The 21,795-nt window shown below is 44.5% G+C and overlaps 2 protein-coding genes across 9 annotated transcripts in view; one reads left to right on the top strand and one right to left on the bottom strand.

The window, feature by feature from the left end:
- The first annotated feature begins 42 nt into the window (after positions 1-42).
- Positions 43-12,808, top strand: dync2i2 (dynein 2 intermediate chain 2). Of its 3 annotated transcripts, XM_031879154.1 has the most exons (10): positions 43-2,960; positions 3,080-3,158; positions 3,606-3,866; positions 3,953-4,062; positions 4,279-4,436; positions 5,083-5,192; positions 5,453-5,623; positions 6,013-6,245; positions 6,351-6,508; positions 6,774-12,808. In XM_031879154.1, the coding sequence occupies exons 2-10, from the start codon at positions 3,081-3,083 to the stop codon at positions 7,010-7,012; spliced, it is 1,518 nt and encodes a 505-aa protein (XP_031735014.1). In that variant the 5' UTR covers positions 43-2,960; position 3,080; the 3' UTR covers positions 7,013-12,808. The 3 variants fall into 3 exon arrangements, with proteins under 3 accessions (XP_031735014.1, XP_031735013.1, XP_031735015.1); XM_031879153.1 differs by having other exon boundaries at positions 43-3,158; XM_031879155.1 differs by having other exon boundaries at positions 43-3,158; positions 6,409-6,508; positions 6,774-6,913.
- sptan1 (spectrin alpha, non-erythrocytic 1) overlaps positions 7,109-21,795 on the bottom strand; it is a 57,456-nt gene continuing 42,769 nt past the window's right edge. For 4 of the 6 annotated variants that reach the window (XM_031879147.1, XM_031879150.1, XM_031879151.1 and 1 more), the window contains 28 exons: positions 21,508-21,652; positions 21,238-21,419; positions 20,993-21,092; positions 20,699-20,896; positions 20,475-20,621; positions 20,282-20,385; positions 19,010-19,172; positions 18,717-18,731; positions 17,667-17,798; positions 15,779-15,916; positions 15,578-15,682; positions 15,199-15,407; positions 14,173-14,293; positions 13,495-13,616; positions 13,256-13,388; positions 12,898-12,996; positions 12,649-12,808; positions 11,891-11,967; positions 11,593-11,802; positions 11,174-11,470; positions 9,792-9,904; positions 9,421-9,438; positions 8,616-8,670; positions 8,288-8,484; positions 8,103-8,156; positions 7,867-8,013; positions 7,618-7,765; positions 7,109-7,533 (listed from right to left, as the gene is read on the bottom strand). In XM_031879147.1, the coding sequence (XP_031735007.1) occupies positions 7,408-7,533; positions 7,618-7,765; positions 7,867-8,013; positions 8,103-8,156; positions 8,288-8,484; positions 8,616-8,670; positions 9,421-9,438; positions 9,792-9,904; positions 11,174-11,470; positions 11,593-11,802; positions 11,891-11,967; positions 12,649-12,808; positions 12,898-12,996; positions 13,256-13,388; positions 13,495-13,616; positions 14,173-14,293; positions 15,199-15,407; positions 15,578-15,682; positions 15,779-15,916; positions 17,667-17,798; positions 18,717-18,731; positions 19,010-19,172; positions 20,282-20,385; positions 20,475-20,621; positions 20,699-20,896; positions 20,993-21,092; positions 21,238-21,419; positions 21,508-21,652 (3,715 nt within the window). In that variant the 3' untranslated portion in view covers positions 7,109-7,407. The remainder of the gene's footprint in view (positions 7,534-7,617; positions 7,766-7,866; positions 8,014-8,102; positions 8,157-8,287; positions 8,485-8,615; positions 8,671-9,420; positions 9,439-9,791; positions 9,905-11,173; positions 11,471-11,592; positions 11,803-11,890; positions 11,968-12,648; positions 12,809-12,897; positions 12,997-13,255; positions 13,389-13,494; positions 13,617-14,172; positions 14,294-15,198; positions 15,408-15,577; positions 15,683-15,778; positions 15,917-17,666; positions 17,799-18,716; positions 18,732-19,009; positions 19,173-20,281; positions 20,386-20,474; positions 20,622-20,698; positions 20,897-20,992; positions 21,093-21,237; positions 21,420-21,507; positions 21,653-21,795) is intronic. The other 2 variants (XM_031879149.1, XM_031879152.1) reach the window with 1 other exon arrangement.

Below are 21,795 nucleotides of genomic sequence, written 5' to 3'. Positions count from 1 at the left end.
TGTCATTAGGCCCAGAAGTTACACCGCAGATTACACTTTATGCAAGAATGTATTTATAGACCAATGATAAAACAGACACATGCACTTGTGGATATGTGGAGTTATTTTTTGGCTTGGACAAGTTAGAATATGACCTTCTGACAAACAGCTGGAACAGCTCGCTGTACTGTCTGCTGGATAACAATGAGCTCTGATCATATTGAGATGTCTTGTATTGGAGGCTGCTGGCTCTCTAATGTGACCATTGTTAATCATTACTGTTTAGATGTGTCCTGTTCTTAATTATAATGATCAGTTTGGGCTGACTCTGGTTTCAGATGAATATTGCTCTCCTTTTAAAATATAGGAGAGGTATTTAAACACATGACACAGCTTTAACTTTTTTACTAAAGCCCCAAATGAACGGTGTTCCATTTTTGGGCTTAATGTTCATCATATTGTAGGGTTAGGTTGTTGGTATTCATACTTTGAGTTACCACCTACCTTCTCTTTAGGGTCTACTCAAAACACAGAGACCAGATAGACATGACCACACAAATAACTGAACGCTATGAGAGCAATAAAATAAAAACAGACTGATAAATAGAATGTTGTAATTCTACTTTGAGTTACTCGGTGTTAAGAACGGAAAACGAATTGCTGGACCGACAGCTTTACTGGATTAGAAGGTTCATTGGGCTAAAGAACTCCCACACACAGGAGGTGTTCCTGTATATTGACAGAATAAGGGATACTACTGTATGTCATGTAAGTAGATGCTACTGTTCTGCACAACAGGAACACTGGCACACATGAGGGGGTGTTAGAGGAAACTGATCCAGAGCTTCAGTAAACTCTACCTACACGGTCTGACTTACCAACATTTCACCGTTCTCTTTATGGTCGATCACATAATTCCCCATAATCCAGGATGTATTTAAACTAGTAGCTCAACTTGATTTTGCAGTAGCTTGCTTGCTGGTTCAGCTTAATTTATATTTGCGCAGTGATTCAAGAAATGAACTTGTTTTATTATTTGTGTAAACTACCACAAACAATTTGGGGCCCTAAAAAGTAAGTATTTAAACCTCCTTTGAGCAGCCCCGTCCCCTTTTCTTTCAATGCATTTGTCAGGCAGCCACCACCACACACTTGACCATTCACCTTTGTGTAGCGCCTTCATGTGCAGAAGACGGTGACGCTCCTGCGAGCTCCACTGTCAAAACCTAGAGTTTTACACAGGAGTAAATGTTATTGGTATCATATTTTGTTATAATTCCGAATCACATGTAAATTGTCAAGTGAATAATTAAACTACTGTTTCTCAGTGGCTTTATAAACCAAAGTGGATTTGTCAGAGCGCTTTACTGCAGTTCAACTTCTTCCAGTGTGCAGTGAGTGGTAGCTTGCTATGCTGGAGCTGCATGTCTTCCTGGTAATTCTGCTTAAAACGTCTCTTCAACTGCAAAATGAATAGTTCCCTATTAAAATATGTTTTCATAAATCATCATAAGTCCCCTCTGAATTGTACAAGATGTTTTCTTAGTTTCCAGCACCATACCTTTTGAAAGTATTTTTATTATACCTAAACTTGGAGTGTACTTTTGCAATGCAATGCAGTGAAGTAAGTCAAATGTATTTATAAAGCGCTTCTCACAGACAAAAGTCACAAAGTGCTTAACAGAGCAGTGAAGCCCCTCTGATGGACACAGCTGGGTGAAATGAAGTGATGGAACTAAAGACTGTAGACAGCAGCATGCGGTGTCCCGTCTCTGTTTACCTATCCTTCAGTGTTGTACACATTTTTTGGGTCAAACAGGTCATGCAGCAGAGCCTCTAGACCAACTCCTGGTCCAGGGCTCAACACAAGCTCTGAGTCTCCTATGGTGTTTAGCTTATGGTTCAGCAGCAAAAACCTCATTAGAGAAGTTGGAGGAGGTGCAGACTCAAGCTCTGACACTTTGTTGTGGTGCTTTCAGAACATCCCCTGTGTCTGCTCTTCAGGTTGAGGTGGGTGAAATGCTTCTACAGGTAATGATGAACTACTGGGCAAATCTTCAAGAGCATTCTGAAGATCTTGATCAGCTACTTCTCCCATGTTGTGAGAGAAGATACAAACAGTACCGTTACCAGTTACACCACCCTGGCTGTTTCCATATGCGTCAATCCATTTTTATATTCTGGAACAAATGCAGATTCATAAGATTTTACCTGAAGGAGGACATCCCAACTATCCGAGAGGAGGACATCCCAACTATCCGAGAGGACATCCCAACTATCCGAGAGGACATCCCAACTATCCGAGAGGAGGGCATCCCAACTATCCGAGAGGAGGGCATCCCAACTATCCGAGGACATCCTCACTATCCGAGAGGACATCCCAACTATCCGAGAGGAGGACATCCCAACTATCTGAGAGGACATCCCAACTATCCGAGAGGACATCCTAACTATCCGAGAGGACATCCCAACTATCCGAGAGGACATCCCAACTATCCGAGAGGAGGACATCCTCACTATCCGAGAGGACATACTAGAGGTAATAAAACACTGCGCTTCGTAAGTAAACATCCTACAGGATGAACAATGTCAGGAAGAGGAATAAACAGAGCATGTAATTGTACAATGCAAAGTACGAGAACCAGAACAAGTTCAGGAAATCAGAGGAACGGAGTCTAAAACATGTATTTGACATCGGGTTAGGGAGAATATTCCAATATCTGAAAAAAGAAAAGTTTTTTGTTGTGTTTTCTTTTATTAGTCTGTTTGTTTGGTAAATGGGTTGGAAAAGTCTAGTTCACACTCCAACATAGTGGAGCTAATTCTGGTTGCCACCCGCCATAAAACCGAAAAAGAGACAGAGAAAGAATGCGGAAGTGGAATTTTCTCTTGACTCAGGACTTTATCTACGTAACCAAGGTGACGCTAGCTTTGAGGAAAATGGCCCCAGCGTGGAAAACAGCTAGCTGACCGAGCTAACGGTAGCTGTGTGAAATGGGCCACACGGTTAATATTCTGTCAAACCTGTCTGAATACAGAGAACGCTATTTAAGGTAGTCAATGTGAACCATTTAACTTGTATTTAAATCCCTATCACTAGCATGTTTACTGACGAAGCCCTGGACCCCGTGAGTGTCCGCTCTCTGTGGAGGAGATCTCAGCAGGCGGAGCAGGAGTCGGTATGTTCGACCAATAGTGAAACTTTCTCTCTGTTCCTATGAATCATAACGTACTTGATATCTGTAGTTACCGAATATTTCATGTATTACAGAAACAAGGTTGCACAGTAGTTAGCATTAGCGGACACATGTCACATTCAGGTGTTGCTCGGAAATATAACAACCACAAGGAAAATTGAACACAGCATTAAACAATCTGCTGCTTTAGACCAAGACCATTTGAGTATGAGAATACTTGTAAAACACAGATTTGTTTAATGATAATACACAAACACATTTTACACAGTTACACTCACCTAAAACTTACAATTCAGGTTTAACAACACAATGCATCAATATTGCACCTCCTTTAGTCTAAATCATTTTAGAACTCACAATTGTGATTGCAGTTACAGTATGATTGAAGTGCATCCCTAAATAGAAGGGCCTTTATTTGCTGGTATTCAGAGAGGCTGTCAGACCAGAGCGGTGCACAGTGCTGAGGCAGAGGTCCAGACCCAGTGGGCTACCATCAGCTGTACCCAAACAGACCCACAGTATCAGGCCAAAGAGCAGCTCCTCCAGCAAAGCCACGACGAGCTGGAGCCGCCCGGCCTGAAGGACTTCCTGCAGCGGGTTGAGGACACGGTCATCAGAGAGTTGGTCAGAAATGCCAGGAGTCACGCCTTTGATGAGTTCCAGGTGAACTGGGAAGATCAGAATCAGCTAGTAAGTAGCCAAAAGAGAACCTGAAAGTCTGTAGTTGCTCCTGGTGACTTGATGTTGAAATATTTCTTTTGTGTTCATGTTTGCAGGTTTCCTGCCTCCATTGCCTTCAACATGCCAGTGCACAAGAGAGAGGTCTTCATGTAACTAGTGTGTCCTGGAGTTGTACGGGTTCAGTTATTGCATGTGCCTACGGTCGGTATGTCAGCGTTTCACCTAATCTATCCATCTCTCTCTCTCTCTCTCTCTCTATTTACACACACAGACACACTGTGTGTGTGTATACATACACATATACATGTGTTTTTATACACACACAGTGTGTGTGTGTATGCATACACATATACATGTGTTTTTATACACACACAGTGTGTGTGTGTATGCATACACATATACATGTGTTTTTGGCGGGCAGGATTGACGATGGCGACTGGAGCACTGAGAGGTCGTGTGTTTGTACGTGGAACCTGGACCGTCGCAGTCTGAATCCCAAACAAGCGGACCTGGTCATAGATGTTCCCACTGCAGTCACCGCTCTGTGCTGTCATCCCAACCAGCCCGCCCTCATAGCAGGTACTGTACCAGTCTAGGCTTTTACATCATGAACTGATTACACACTGTTACTGACGCAGGTCGTCTCAGACACAATTAGCTCAACAAAATGTAAGGTTTTCAACAAAAACATGCTGTTCAGCTGGCGACCTGATCCTCACTAGACGGTCTGTACCAACTGAGACCAGATGTAAACCTTCTAACAGTCGGATCCTGGCTCTAGATGAATCCAAACAGAGCGGTACAAAGCAAGCTGGACTTCATTTATTTCTTACGTTCCTGTTGGGGTTTTTCTTATTCTTCCAAAAACACCGGGTCCTTGAGTTCCCATAATGCAACTCAAAAACATCTTGCATTATTACCCCCCTGCCTGGTAAATGTATTTAGTTTGTTTGTAACGCAGGACAAGTTCAGACTTCAGAGCCACAGAACACGCTAAACAGTGTTTACAAGCTGAGTAGAACTAACCGTGTTTAGTATATTGATCTTTATAAGAAAATCAGCAGTGTGACTGTGGGCCATGCAGACAGCAGAATAAATGATTGTTAAAGTTGTCGTTTCATTCTTTTCACTGAGGTATGATTGTCTGTGAGATCACACAGTTGTTTACTCTGCTAACAACTTAGCTCATTGTAGATTCTGTGTGTGTTTGCTTTTGTGGCTGCAGGGGGTCTTTACAGTGGAGAGGTGGTGGTCTGGGACACCAGTCAGACTCAGGACCCTGTGCTGGTCCAAACTGGGATGTCAGCAGACAGCCACAGAGAGCCCGTTTATCAAGCGAGTAGACACAATAAGTTTGGTTTCTATTGGAGCTCTGCTCTCATCCATCAGTGAGGTCCACCACTGGACTCTGATCACTGACACCAGATGAAGGCTCTTTGGTGCCAGTGGACCGGTTTAGTGTCCCCTACTTCATTTTGAGAGGCTTTAGCAAAGTTGCAAGAATAAATCTGGAAGTATCAGCTTCAGTCCAAAACTACTAAGAGAGCCATACTGTAAACTGATATTTGAATTAAAAGTTGTGTGTGTGTGTGTAGGTCGCCTGGGTGCCCCTGCAGAAGAAAGGAGAGTTTGGGGTGCTCAGTGCTTGTTCAGGAGGACGGGTGCTGCTGTGGACGGTGGACTCAGACCGGGGAAGCTTTGTCCTGAATGCTGGCTACGCCTTAGTGCGACAGCAGGTTCCTCACAGCAGCAACACCAGCTTCAAGGTGAGCCTCAGGATGAGGAAAAACACTGAAACTGAACTGTTCTAGTGTCAGAATAAATCAAACAAAAAAGTACAGTGTGCAGCTCCTGGAACAGGGGCGTCAGTGAGATGGAACGATGAGACCCACCATACGGTATCACTGCTGCAGAGAGTCCAGATTCACTCTTACAGTTTTCATTAAAGTGAAAAGTGAAAGCATGACTGACTGACTGACACACACACACACACACACACAGTAGAATGGGATTACTGATTAGGAGGCAGATATAAATGACTCACAAGCCCTAGGACAAAAACTAAAGTACATTTCCAAATGATACCCAAACTACTCCTGTGTGCTGCAGTGTGGGTAAAGCGTGAAAAACACGTGTGGTTTTGTGTTGCCCGTAGGCCCGAGGCAGCAGCACTGTGGGTGTCACCTCCCTGGCTCTGTCCCCCTGGGACCCAGACACCTTCTTGGTGGGCTCTGAGGGCGGCCTGCTGCTCAGATGCTCCTTCTCCTCCCAGACGCCGGCTGCTGCCCCCTCTGAAGGCCACAATGTGACACTGAGAGCCCCGTCGGTCTTCCTGTTTAGGCCCTGCAGCGGCCCCGTGCACTCCATACACTGCTCCCCTTTCCACAGGTCACAGCTTTGCTCATTGAACAAATCATTTCAGAAGTGATCAGCAATTAGTTCAGATGATTCACCAGTGAAATTGTCCTGACGTGGGTCTGCTGTTGTCTGCAGAAACCTGTTTGTGAGTGCAGGGACTGATGGTCTGGCCCACGTCCACTCTCTGCTGCAGGTCAACCCGCTGCTCTCTCTCAGGGCTTCAGACTCCTACGTGTTTCAGGTGCAGTGGTCTCCAACCAGACCACTGGTGTTTGCAGCAGCCACCGGACAAGGTACAGCATGAACATTTAGTGTGCATGATATAAATAAAAGCTGGATTAGCATGTCATTCAAAGCAGGAAGCAGACTGGTTCTCTGTGATCAAATTGAAGTTGGAGCCATGTATCATTCCATCTCACTATTTTAAAAGGTCACTCGTCAGGTCTTGATGAAACCTCTAAATGACATGTCATAAACCTATATACGGTTGGATGAAGCAACAGTACTCGAGACATTTGTATCCTTGTTGACTTTGTGCACTGCTCGTCTCCGTCTAAGGTGAGGTGCAGATATTCGACCTGGGCAGCAGGTCCCTGAGGCCAGCAGCCACCATCGAGCAGGGCGGGGCGGGCCAAGCTGCAACGTGTTTGGCCTTCAACAGTCAGAACCCTCACCTCTTGGCATTGGGGAAAACTAATGGGACGGTCTGCATTTGGCGGCTGAGCCATGATTTGACGGAGCAGAGCCCCAGAGAGAGCAGCCAGCTGGAGCAGCTAGCCAATCAGGTGGCAGAATGAGACGTGTTGACATGGGACAGCTGAAGACTGCTGCATAGCCACTACTCTGTGAACTGTGTTTTGAAAAATAAAAATGTGAAATCAAAACAGTAGAGGTTTCCAGTTCTAACCAGTAGCGTTTATTAAAGCACACTGCAGTTGGTAACATCATCACTGTTACTATTAGGTTCTTAAATGCATTGAAAGCACAAGCTAAAACAATGACGTTCCAATGTAGACAGATCCACTATGCTATGATGAGAAGCACAACGAGTTAAGGGTAGAGCGAGATAAATAGAGAGTACAGACAGTTATTAGTGAGTATTCCTAGTGGCACAATCATGCACTTTCAGCTGCGTGTTCGTATTGAAGTGTGTGGGGAAACGCGTCCCGATTGGTCCCTGGTGGACGACGGATCAGTTGACGAAGAGCGAGCGGGTGAATTCAACAAAGTCGAAAGCTGACGGCAGCTCTCGGCCCTTGCTGTCGAGATAGGGCTTCATGTGTGAGAGGCAGTAGTCGGCCTGCTCCTTGCTCAGGTTCTGAAAGGGAGAAGGGGACAGTTAGACCTCCACGAAGACTTGGCACTCAGACTGAATCCAGACTAACAAGTGAACACATCGGACCTGGTAGAGCTCTTCTTTAGTGACGTAGGGTTTGTTCTCTGTACTGAGAGCCCGGAAGGCGCTCTCAATCTCCTCACTGGACTTGACGTTCTCTGTCTCGCGGCTGATCATGAACGCCATGTACTCCTGCAACGACACGTTGCCATCCCTGCAGACAGATCCCTCATAGTTAGGCAGCGAATGTGTGTTAAATACCATACCGCCATGCTACACTTTACATCAATGTAAGTTCCTGGACATGTGACGGACCTGTTTGGATCCACGGTGTCAAGTATGGCCTCAAACTCCGGATCAGGTTCTCCTTCCTCCACCATGGGCAGGTCATAGCCTAGCGAGCGCAGACACGACTTGAACTCTTGGTGGTTCAGACGGCCGGACTTCTCCTTGTCGAAGTGCCTGCAAATGTAGATGTGTAGATGAGGACGCGACTTCATCAGACCAGAAATAGAAACATGTCCTGATGAAGTCAGCTCAAAGCCACTTACTTGAACATCATGCTGAACTCCTTCAGGGCCTCCTCTGTCACTCCAGTGGTGTTCCTGAAAGATGAAGAGCGAGGAACATGAGCTTAAAGCAGCAACACGTTTCTTACATTTGGCAACACTGTAGCTAAAGTGTGTCTGATAAACTCAGTGACATAAAGTAACTGGGACCATGTGTTGCTGTGTACCTGGCCTGTATCTGTTGCTCCAGGTTGTGCTGCATCCTCATTCCCAGCTGGTCCAGTTGGTCCCACTGCTGGGCCAGGCCCACTGTGCTGTGCTCTGTGTACTTGTTGTCCAAGATCAGTGCTTCCTCCATAGCTGCACCCAGGTCTTCAATCTTCTTCAGCTGGCTGCGCATGGCACGGATCTCCTGGTGCTTACGCTACATATAACACACACACACACACACACACATAAAATACATCAACAACATTATACCTCAGCTCAGAGTTCAGCTAACTCAGCTATCTTGGTGTTCGGCTACTTGTCCACATGCAGCAGAGTGATATTTACCTTAGTGGCCTCCAGCTGGGACTCCAGGGTACCAGATTCTTCCACCATACACGACCTGACGCCAACAGAAACTGATGTTAGGAAGGGAGCAGCACTGTGTGATAAAACCACTGCACTCACTGACATTATTAAGAAGACTCCAACCAGTATTCCCAGAGAAGTAGACCTGTTCTGCTGTCTATACGGCCAGAGTGAAGCTGCATTCATGCCAAATATCTACTGGTAACCCAAACCATGCAAGGTTAGGGCTACTGCACACAGGGATGGAAACTGCAGCAGTCACTTTTGTGGAGCAGCAGATGAATGGTGCACCCTGCAGTCACTGCACACAACACCATCTCATTCACAAAGACCCAGTGGGACCAAATACCACCAAAAGTTGCTTTTGTATTGTTTAGAATGTGTGTATATGTACAGTTTCCATCCCTAAAGTACACAGAGTAAACAAGGTGACACCTAGCCAGTCCACTGTTTGAAGTAGAGCTGACTGCAGCCTGCGTGAATGTTAGTACAGCAGCTCACAGACATGATGGCACTGCGTGGGTCAGAAAAAGCAAAAGAAAATAGAGCAATGCTTGAAAGAGGTTGACCTTCCAGAAAGATCATCAGCTACTTGGTACTGATAGACACAGATAACCCGTCGATAGGCAAAGAGAGGATGGGGAAGACCAGAGATTAAACAGACAGAAAGAATGGAGCAGAAACACAGCGAATGCTCAGACTGACGCTGCAAGGTTTACTTTCATCAGCAGTTTTCACACCCAACACTCATAACACAAATACTAAAGAGAAAAGTGATACTAACCCATCCAGAAGATATGTCCTGATTACAAGAAGCAGCCAAGAGAGAGCGGGAGAGAAACAAATACAGGTTAGCATGACAAAGACCAGTGTGAACAGTGCTCAGTAGGTTTCATGACTTGACTTTGAAAATGGAGATAATGTTCTAATATGACGTAGGTACAAGAGACCAAACACTTGACCAGTAAAAGGCCTGCTGTGTGCTGAGCTTATTCAGCCACTTTACACAGACAAACACTGCCCAAAGTTTGAAGGTACTTTCACATACTCCATATTATCAGAGTATAAAATGTGAAATCTAGTAATTCAACAGCAGTCAGTGTCTGCAGCATGTCCCCCATGTGTGCAGCATGTCCCCCATGTGTGCCACTGTACCTGGTCTCCTGCAGCCACTGGTGAAAAGCATTTGCGTGCTGCGCAAACTCTTGACGCAACTTGTCGTTTTCTTCTTGCCTCCTCTGCTCCTTCTGCAGCTCCAGCTCTCGCTCCTACAAGAACATGTACAGACAGAGAGAAGCAGACTCCATCAGCTCCACTGCACTGGGAATAGAAATAGAACAAATAATGACAAGCTAGCCGTAAACACTCCAGGCACTGCTGCGTCCATTTACTACTAATCATGAAGACTTGGGGCACAATTTACACTTCCTAAAAAAAATAATTTTATTTCTGTTTAATTAAACTAATCCCAATTCTTTGTATCAAATCAACCACTGAAGTGGTGCTCCCAGTCACTGGAAGTGTACCTGCCCTCCTGCAGACTGATGTCTGATATTATCTGGCCAATAAAGATTCTGATTTGCAGGTTCATATAACAGGTAAAAATAATTCATATTTTAATTTATAAGTAAAAATGGATTAGTGTGCAAAATACACAGGAAATAAACTAAAAAGAAATGGAAATAATAATGTTGCGTTTCCCCTTTACCTGTATCTTTTATTAATCTACAGTTATGCGATAACTTTGTCGGTTTGATTTCAGGCGTGCCCTGTTGAGCATCCTTATGGTCACTTTGACTAATGGCCAAACTGAAGTAACGAATGAGAGACGATGAAGGGAAGTGAATGAAAGCTCCGTAAAGAGATAGTAAGCAGCCCGTCCATGATCAAAACCAGAGCCTCAGCAGTAGCCCGTGTATCGGACTACAGATCAGGGACGGATCTAGAGATAATGGCCGACAAGTACACTTATCTTTGCAGTTGTAATCTTAGGGATGAACAGATTGGATCCATCCAGTCTGCACTGGCCACATCTCTGACTGTAAGTGGATTGAGTGCTGCACATTGCTGTGTGAAGCTACTACTGATACCCATCACTTTGTGCATGTACTTCACAATAAACTCATATTATTGTGAAGACATGAAGTCATATGGTTTTTAATATAGTACATGGATCCAAACACAGGATAAGTCCCTTTTCCCTCAGTTGTCCTGTGGACACACAGAGGACAGAGAGTCCACTCTGATCCCCTTTCAGTCAGCAGTTGACTCATTGCAGGAAGTGTTTCTCATTTCCAAAAAACAGAGCACTGGTATCAGAATCAGTCTTGGCAGATAAAAAGTCAGCTTGCATTCCTGAACTGAAGTCCTGCAGGACTCAAGTCACTTTATCTGGTCTGCTGACATGACGGGTAAGAGCTCAGACTTGGAGAGGACGGGTTTGTTGGCTTAGAGGAGAACATGAATGAAAACATTAGCAGGTTGTGTTTGTGAATAAGAATGTGTGTGAATGCATAAATCATCTTTGATGTGGAGACCTTGATGATCTTCTGCAGGTTTCTCCAGGTCTCCTCCAGGGCCTCCATGGTGAACCAGGTGTAGGGGTTGGACACCACCTGGTAGCTCTTGATCTGCTGGTCCAGCTCGGCCAGCTGGTTGAAGTCGGCCTGAGCGGAGCTCAGCGAGGAACGGAAGGCCTCGTGGGCTTCACGCAGTGCCCGGATCTCCTCCAGAGAGTTGCACCTAACCGGGTCCGTCAGATCCTCCTCTGCATTCTCAAACCAGCTGTTGAAAGCTGATGCCTTTTTGGCGAATGTCAGGAACAAGTCCTCAACCTGTGAAGAAGACATGATCCTTTAAACAAGTCCAATTTACTTATATCAGCTTAGCTTTGGTGAAATGCTTCAACTATATTTAAGCTTTGATTTTGTGCACAAAAATGTTGAGAAACCTCTACCTTTCTGAAGTGCTCTTGAGCCTCCAGAAGCTTCTTTTTGCGAGCAGCTGAGTTGGACAGCAGCTGGTTCCAGCGCTTAATCAAGGCGGCGTGACGAGCTTCAATGGCTTTTGATTGGACGTGCTTGGCGGCCAGCAGCTGGTCCTTGAGAGCCGTGATGTTGGTGATGCCCTCCTGCTGGAAGGCCTGGAGACCGGCATCAAACGTCTCCTGCAGACGGACACATAAAAAAGAGGTTTCCAACGGAGAGAGTAACACATTACAGAGGTAAAAGTAGAATACTGCTGCAAAAGAGTACCTGCTTGGTGAGCAGAGTCTGGACAGAGGACAGGTCTCTGCCGTAGTCATCAGTCTTCAGGCTGTTCTCTTTCTCACCTAAACACAGATTCAGAAATGTTAGCGATAATGTCTCCACACACACACACACACACACACACACACACACACACACACACACACTTTGAGAATGTGCATTATATGGCCTCCAGCTGGCTGTTTCTCTGCGCACACCTCTGCATTGAGCTTTACGTGTTCATTATTTACAGAGTTGAATTCTTAAGGAGCTAGAACATAACATTTGCTAAATAAAATCACAAAAACAACAGACAATGGACTCCATTACAATTACATTAAAGCAAACCTGTGTAATGACGCATTATTAGAAAACCTGCTGGAACCTCTTCTGGAAAGTTCCTTTTGCTTTTCTTAAATACAGAAATGATGGAATAAATCAACTGCTTTAAAGAATGTGAAATGATGGTGGTGAAGATGTCATGAGCAGGAATCTTCTTCTGGCTATGGCTAACAAGTCACGGTAGTATTGTTTGGCAGCAGGACTATGGATTCAGATTTCTTTCTACAATTTATAATACCAGTCTACAATGATATTAATCTTCAGAACAACCGTTACAACTCGTTAGAGTGAATATATTGTAGTTTTCTAGTTGTAGAAAAAACACCTAGTACATCCAGTATGTAGAAAACCAATAGAAGTCACTTATTTTGGAACACTGCTCTTATGGAAAAAGGAAGAGAGACGTGGTTATGTGTGCGTACCGATCCAGGACTCCACCACGTCGGCCTTCCAGTTGAACTGCAGGAAGGCAGAGTTCTCATCCAGCTTGGCCTTCCTCTGAGCGGCTGCCCTCTCCAGCTCAGACACTTTGCCTCGCAGAGCCGACATCTTGGCACTGATGTTGTCTATGTGATGGTTGTTCTGTTAGAAACACACAAACAGTCTTGGTAAACCTGCACGAATGCTTCTTGAGAACAGTGCATGTTCTCTGGATGCTATAACGTCAGTACCTTCTTGATGAGCTCCTCTCCGTTAGTGCACACATCGTTGACTCTGTCCCTGTGCACGGTGAAGTCAGTCTCAAATGCTTCGTGCTTTTTCAGCAAGCCCTGTGGAAAAGAAAGGTTTCCTTGACATTCAGCAAACCTCATCATCACTTATGTAATGTATATAAAGGGTGTTTTATTAACTTATGTAATGTATATAAAGGGTGTGTTATTAACTTATGTAATGTATATAAAGGGTGTGTTAACTTATGTAATGTATATAAAGGGTGTGTTATTAACTTATGTAATGTATATAAAGGGTGTGTTATTAACTTATGTAATGTATATAAAGGGTATGTTATTAACGGAGACAGAAAAGCACCTGCACAGCAGCCAGTGTATCTCCGTAGTCCTCGCTCCCCACTAGATTCAACTTCTCATTAATCCAAGCCTCTTCCTCTTCCACGTTCGCCACAAACTGCTGGTACTCCAGCGACTCCTCCAGCCTCTGTCCCCTGGGAGCACACACACACACACACACACACACACACACAAACTCACACACCTATTTCTATCGGTGTATGTGTCCTGCAGGCCGAGCGTGTAGCTCAGCAGGCTTACCTCGCTCCAGATAAGTCTTTGAGTTCCTTCCAGTGGTCGACAAACTGAGCCAGCCTCTGCTGGATCTCCTCCTGGCCGATGGTGTTGTCATCAGACAGCTTCTTCCCAGTGTCCAGCACCGACTGGGAGCACACAAAACAAAGGTCTAATCACTGAATACCAAAGCTACACTATTTTTAAGTATACAAAGAATATGAATACAGAATAAGTCACAATGTGGACCAAATGCAACGTTTAAACACCAGTTCAGGTTCAAGGTCAGGAAAATGCAACTTTAAATGCTATTGTGGCATCATTTCATTTACTAATGGGGACACAAGGCATTTTGTACGATAATACTGACACGACATCTTTAATGAGGCCTTGATTGAATCATTTACTGCACAATACCACAGCTCCCACTGACTGCTTCAGATGAGAAACACAGAATACGGGAGTTGTGCGCTATATCTACTTCTCAACAAACAGTACATCCATTGGCTAACTCTAGTGATTCAGCTACAGTCACATCTGTTGTGAGTCGACTCTGATCCCCAAATGCATCTAAGGCCAGACTGTGTAAGGCTCGTGAGGGGCATGAGCCGACTACAAGGCTGCTTTACACACAGTCTGTGGCCTATTCAAATGACAAATCACAAATATCAACAACTAGGTCGGCTGAGTAGATGACCCTCTTACCTGAATGGCTGGCTCATGGGCTCCCAGCTCGGCCTCCAGCCTCTTGTGTTTCTTCCTCAGATTCTGTACTCCTGTCAAATCACGTCCGTAGTCCTCCGAACTAACAAGCAACTTCTTTTCTCTGTGCGGGGTCGGGACAGAAATGTGAATGTCTATGTTACGGCTAATTAGGGTGTAAAACAGACTGTTTTTTGTCTCATTTTGCTCATTCCTCTGCTCTCATACCCTTCTATTTCCCTCTCCTCTCCTCTGCTGTTAAACTGTTGACTCTATAGGCAGAGACAGGCCGTGGGTGTTTCAAGTTAATTTAGGCTACATCATTTCATCTGTCTAGATATCATTAATATCAAATAATACAATTATATTATTAAAAAAGAAACTGGGCTGTAAATATGAGTTATGCCACGTCAGCTGTAATGACCAACATGTAATTCTGTGTGAAGCGTAGAATGTCTGCCATGATATTTCATGTTATCAACCTAAAAGAATTGGGAAAAATTGAATTTCTTAATACAAACTGTGCATCCTTTGGGTGCAGCAAGCCGGACAGCAGAGAGTTAAACGCAGTGGAAATTAATTATAAATGCCCAGAATATTACGTTAAATAAAAACGTGTGGAAATGATTCCATCCATCTTTTTTCAATGCATTTTGACTTGAGGACTTTTACAATCACGGAGTCGATGTACTGAGTGTTGCGACACTCGCTGTTTGTGTGTGCGAGAGAGAAAAGGTGGACTATTAATAATAACCCTCACCCATCACTGTAGGATATTCAGGGTCATGCTTCCTCACAGCTTTTACTGGCACAGGGTTGTCTTTTTTACATCAACACATTGAGATGTGAAGAATAACTGGCTTTGTATATTACTAAAAAAATGAAGTTTAAAATGAATCTTAGCATTTGCCAGTACTCCGTAGCCCACTAGATGGCGCTTTGACAAGATTATGTTTTGTTTTCTGCAAGCCTCCCATCTCCCTTCTGATTCCTTTGCAGAGAACATGATCCCAGGCGGGACTCTCTTACTTGATCCAAGACTCTTCATCATCCAGGTCCCTGAAGAACTGATGCAGGCGGTGGGACTCATTGAGCTTGGCGCGGCGACCGGCAGCCATGCTCTTGATCTTAGTGAAGCGGCCGTTGACAGCATCGCGCTTGTCTTTCACCTGTGAGGTGTCGAAAGCGTTGCTGCCCATCAGGCTGTCAGCCTGGCCGTTCAGATCCTTCAGGCGATCCTGCAGGGAGGAGGGAGGAGGCACTCATTCTAATTCTGAGTCCATGAATGGTTTTTCCAAATTTTTGTAATGAGTCTAAAATTGACAATTGTTTTGAAATAACGTGTTTTGTGTTCCCTGAGGTACAGCGGACCCACATGCAGAGCCATTTGTTATAATGAGCTACAAACCTCATGGGCAGAGATATCAGCCTCCAGCAGCTGGTGCTTCTTCAGCAGGTTGTTCACTGAGGCCAGATCTTTGCCATAATCCTCAGAGGCAAGAAGAGCTTCCACCTGGGACAAAGGAAACGTGCACCAGACTTTGAGATAATCCTCTGTGCATCGGTGCGTCAATGTTGTTATTCATGCATCTGGCATGCAGACTCTCACCTCAGAGAGCCAGAAGTCAAAGTCTTTGATGCCGGTGTTGAAGTTCTGCTGCTTGTTGGCTTCTTTGAGTTTCTGGCTCTTCTCTGCAGATTTGTTGACGAGGAACTGCCACTGTTCATCCAGAGCGCTGAGGCGCGCCTGAGGAATAGACACGTGATGTTTAGAGTGAGTTTCACTTCACTACTGCACTTAAGATAATGTTCTCACACATATCTTGTGGAAAGCTTTCTATTTATTTTCAACACAAGACATGTCTCGTAATAGCGTTGAATGATTTGATGAAAATATCGAATTGGGATTTTTGTGACCAATAACGTTAATCAGCTACAGCTGAGTACTTTTACCAGCATAGCCAGTGACATGAACAGTCACAATCGGTCACTTGCTACATTCTAAATTATGAGAGTCAAAATTTAAATCACGGCTCGTATGATATGAAACTCGTTTAAAATTGCAATTTTGATATACAAATGACTAATTGTTAAGTCCTATCTTGTAAGATTGTATCCAAACTGGCAAGGTACAATAAGATCCATCAACAGGAAGTTGCCAGAAACATTTAAAATGTATACATCACCATCATTTAAGCACATCTCTCCACCTCCAGCTCAAAAAGGTGCAGTGTATAAGATGTGGCCAGAATTTTAGTTAAAAACATTTAAAAGAAGAACTAATATTAACAATGGAACGTTAAAGAGCGTACTGTGTTAACGTTATGTCAGACGTTTATGTATTGTGTTGTACATATCTACTGAAAGGAGCATGCCAACCGTCCTGTAAGACCACCTGTAACCTGGAGGGGCGATAGTGAGTCACTGTATTTGATAGTTTGTTTATTGGACAAGAAAACGACTTGTATTTTGGTTTGGTGCTCTCTGCCACTAGGACTGGGACAATATGCTGCCTAGTTAACACCATCACAATACTTGGGTGCTGACATCAGTATGCATTGTACTTTATCCTCAGTTCGACCCGTTGGGTTATCAAATAAATCCTAAAGATGTTCTTTCTGTGTTCTTTTAATGCTAAAATACTTTAATGATTCAGGGATGAAAAAATAAAAATAACATAATTGCAAAACCCCCCAAAGACGCGATACATGGGCACATTTTTTTCCCCACCCCGACGAGCCACCAGTGGACTGCTTTGCAGGGAAGAGGGCGGGAAGGAGACAGACCATCAGTTAGTGGCTGTAGCAACTCAAATTCAGCCAGCACAAACCCCAGGGCTCGTCTAACCTGTGGAACGGCAGCAACAGAGAGTTTGCTGATCCAGCGGGGGGTCCGGGCGGTAGACCCCAGCACTGGGGTTTGTGTGGCTGAATTTGAGTTGCTATAGCTCTGAAGGTCTGCACGTCTCTTGGTGGCAAGGACAAAACAATAATACAAGTTGTGTTCTTCTGTCACTTTGGATTTACTCTAATAAATCAGAAGGTTCACAGACCATACAGCTCCCCGTTAGTGTCACAGTGAACACACAGATAAACACAAACTACAGGGCGACATGTGACGATCAGAAGATAGCAGTAGAATTTGGAGTGCCGTCACAGTTTCAGCAGTTTGGTTGACTCTTACGTATTCTTGGCCAGCTGTTAGTTAGTAGTTGGCTTTTTTTAAATAACCATTGGCTGCAAGTTGAGATTGTATGGAACCAGTAGTAGAGGTGAAATGCAGTCCTATATTTCTTTAGAGCAGGTGGCTGGGTATTACACTCTTTCTCCAGGTCTTACATGATTGGTCACAGGGTTGTTATCCTGTCAGCTCTTACTCTTTGCCCTTCTTATTGTTAATACCTGTAAATCTCATTCTGCTTGATAGGAGGGTCTGCTGAATGCCCAATAATTCATCTGTATACTGTAATGCTGTACAGCAATATGTAATGAATATACCTTGACTGCATCCTCGCTGCCAGCACAGGCTCCTCTCTGGATCAGGGTGTTGCCGGTGTCAATGACCCCTCGAATTCGGTCTGCGTTGGCATGCAGCTCGGCCTCAAACGCCTGATGTTTCTGATGCTTACTCTGACAGCACACATGGAGGCAATGGACACAGCATGAGAATCACACGGTGGATTTATAGTGTAAATATTCACAACTCTCCTTAAATTGAGATGCACACTTAGCATTGCCTTCATACTTACAATCTGCACAAGAGCTAAAATAAAGGTCAGTTTGACTAAACCTTTACCTGCAGCATTGTGAGGCTGACATTAACCTCAGCTCCACAATGCTTCTAAAACTAGAGCGTAACAAATACAAAAAATGACTTCAACACAGGACAACGTTGATGACAGACAATGTGTCAGACATCGACAGACACACACTGGCAAACAAGTGAAGAACACAAGATGACAGCGGAGAGGAAGTCTGTCACTTTGAACAGAACCTACTGAAGGAAGAGTCTCTTCAAAGTTGCTTCATGTCCATGACCTTCTCAGCTGGTCTTAGTAAATACTGTCTTTAAACATCAAAAACAGCCAGTTAGGCACAGAGACAACTATGTAGAATTTGTCCTCTTGACACTAGTGTCAAACTCTACGCCTACCGTCATATTCCTCAGGAATTATTCTCCATTTAATTTCAAGGTCCAATTAGATTAGTTTGACTACAAAGTCAAACATGAGAAGCAAATTTAAAGATAACCCCCTCAAGAACTGAACATAAAGATGGAAGCCACACCCAACAACTAGTAGCCTGTGATGACAAAACAAACCTAGAAATAAAATGCAAAAATTAAGACGGAATTAAGCCATTTATTTTCAAATGTAAAAAAAACAGGTGGAAAAGAAGCTGGCACTCAACAGTGCTGATGATGGACAAACTGAAGATGGACGGAGTGCTTGTTCTACATCATGTCGAAACACACACACAGCAAAGACATGGACACATGGAAGACAACCTGCTGGGTTGTTAGTCAGCTGACACACTACTCAAACTTACCAGCAGCTTGGACAGCTATAAAAGAAATAAGACAGTGGGAGAAAAATTCAGTCTCACTTCAGACAGGACACAGGGAGGGGTTGACACGGTTAAAGAAGTTAGCTGAGGACACATGGCTCAATTACCTGGCCTACAATCAATTACCATATGTGAAAAAGATTGACTCCTCATTTTATTCGACATAAAATTGAAATGTGTGGCATTTACACTTATTCCATGTACTCCTTTCAGACTAGCTGTGCTGCTGTAAACCTCTGTCAGTTGTTCTGTGTCAGTAGAAGCCCAGCGTGTACCTGGATGTTGGTGGGGTCCTTGTAGGACTCATCAGTTGCAGTCTGCAGCTTCTCGCTGATCCAGGCCTCGATCTCGTCCACATCCCTGCTGAACTGCTGCAGGGTCTGGGATTCACCCAGCTTGGAACGCTTCTCGATCATCTGAGCCTTCAGCCGGCGCCACCTTTCAAACATCAAAATATGGAGTTTAAAACTAAGCTTATGCAATCTAACAACTTCTAGAGAATCAAATGTAGGAAGTTACAGGCCGGTAGCCATTGTAACATCTATGTCTAAGGTTCTGAACAGGTGGAGTTTAATCTGGTGAATATGTAGTCTGAAACTCGTACAACACATTTGGTCAGTCTGGCTTATTCAACTGACAATGATCCATCCTTTCTATTTTCAGCTGTCAAGATAAAAGGATGTTGTTTTAGTTTACTTATTAAAAGGTTGTTCATCTTATTCAAAAACACTTTTGATGTTTCTGTTGAAATTGTTATTACACGCTGACAGAAATCAATGAATCAAATGCTCTGACAAAAAAAAGAAAGAAAATAAATCCAATACATCTCTGGCTGTCACAGGACTGTAATAAGGCTGTCCTCTCATCACATTCATAGCCATGTTGTTCCTTTATGTTTACCATCATCATGTGGGGGAGTGTGTTAGGAGAGACAGGCTGGCAGTGTTGACCCCTTTGAGACTTTCTCACTCGATTTAGTGACCTTTGGATCTGGTGCTGCTTGCTACTTTCTTTGGGACAGATTTGGCAACACTGGGCTGAGTTTTTAGTTTGGATCATTTTTTAAATCTATCTTACTCTTGCTAGTCTCTCTAGATTACCAACCCTAGCTTTACCTTGCAGAAAGCTTCAGACACAGTGGACCCCTCTCTAGTGTTCTCAAGGTGTATGGGCTTTGGTTATATTGCTGTGAAATGTTATTGGACAGGAAGACGTGTGTCATATGTGTGAGTGTCAGAACCAAGGGATATTACATGTCCTTTACTTATACAGTACTTCTATAAATGATATGCCAGCTGCTTTGAAAAGCAAACTTTTGTTGTATGCGGATGATTCTGCATCACTGCTATCTGAGAAAGATGTGTGCGAGATCAGCATCACTCTTAGTAAGCAGCATGTGAAAGAGTGGCTCAGCTTTCAATACATTAAGGTACAACTGAACTGAAAATGATACTCAATCCTGTTTGGAACTGAGAGGACGATGTTGAAGACAAACAGGCTGAAAGTTGAGTGTAACAGAACTGAAACAGTCTCCAGATGTTTCCTACCTGTCGAGGACTTCATTGCGGCGGTTGAAGATCTCAGGTTTGGAGTAATGATCAGCTCCAATCAGCTGGTCAGCAAAGGACTGCAGAGCAGCAATCTTCTCCTCCTGCAGCCGGGTGACATTTAATCATTTATAGAACACCACTACCCATCAATCTATCAAGCCTTCCCTGAGGAGCAGAACATCTTACTGACCTGCACGTTAATGGCCTTGTCAAAGTCTTCATGTTTCTTGATGAGGGCCTCCACACTGTCCAGGGAGTCACCCTTGTCATCACTAGCAAGGAAGGCTTCACGAGCTGCCATCCAGTTCTCAGCCTGCTCACAGTCTCTGTTGAAGAGCTGCAGAGGGACAAGGACGTCAGTCAGCGGAGGGACAAAGACAGCTGACGACATTATTAAGGTTGCTAAATGGCCACCTGGAGCTCGAGGCACTGGTCCAACATCATGCGACGCTGCACCCAGGCCTTTTCGAGGTCGGCGCGCTCACGGTCTAGAGCCTCCAGTTTCTGCTGGATCTCAGGACTAGCATAGTGGCCTCGCACCAGCAGCTGCTGACCAAACTGTTCAAAGGCCTGGAAGGTACCGGCGCGAGCATCAATCTCTGTGCGGTGTTCCTGGACAACAGAAAAAGACAGTGTTGGATGGCCAAAAACCTGCAGTGACATCTGCAGTTGTGTACTTTAACTTAACTGAAGGGAGGAGTTCAATACCTGGTGTCTTTCCAGGAGGGCCTCGGCTCCGGTCACGTCTTTGGCCAGCTCCTCCGAGGACACCAGCCCTCGTATGCCATTGATCCAGGACATCAGATCTCTGTGCACAGATGAAATGTTGTAACCAAAAAATACCAGACACATTGACAGCATCTCTTACAAAAAAACAAACATATTTCTTATTCAGTTCTTCACCCCAAAAACAAATGTGACCCAGTGGCATCCACTAGCTGTTCTCTCCTCACCTGAAGTCAGAGAGGAAGCGCTGCAGGTCGTGGGAGTTGCCAAGCTTGTCTTTGCGCTGATCAGCTCGTCCCACCAGGCTGCTCCAGGCAGTGTTCAGCTCAGTGCATTTCTCCTGGATATCATCCACTGCCTCTGGGTGGGACTGGATCAGACGCTCTGCTGTCTCCCCAAGAGAGTTCACCTAGGCAGGGGAGGAGGGAAAAATGAGTTAAAGACTCAAGGGAAGTGATACAATTTTAGCTACAATCTCATATAAAAGACAATCTGACCTTATCCCCCAGAGCTGCCAGGTCTCTCTCAAAGCCTTCATGTTTGCGCTGCAGAGCCTGGACACTGGCCAAGTCATGACCGTAGTTGTCAGTGTTGAGGGCCTGGTTCTTCTCCTCAATCCACTCTTTAGTTTCATCAGCATCCCTTAGGAGGCACAAACAAACAAATGGTCAAATGCTGTGAATGTGGGAATGTGTGTGCTCAAACATCAGGTGTTGCTGTGTGTGTGTGTGTGTGTGTGTGTGTGTGTGTGTGTGTGTGAGAGAGTAAGAAGATTTCCACCTTCT

This window comes from Anarrhichthys ocellatus, unplaced genomic scaffold (assembly GCF_004355925.1).
Source record: "Anarrhichthys ocellatus isolate YVR2014 unplaced genomic scaffold, GSC_Weel_1.0 scaffold231, whole genome shotgun sequence".
In the NCBI taxonomy this organism is placed as follows: domain Eukaryota; kingdom Metazoa; phylum Chordata; class Actinopteri; order Perciformes; family Anarhichadidae; genus Anarrhichthys; species Anarrhichthys ocellatus.
Note: the sequence above shows the minus strand (reverse complement) of the source record. Positions and strands in the feature narration are given on the sequence as shown.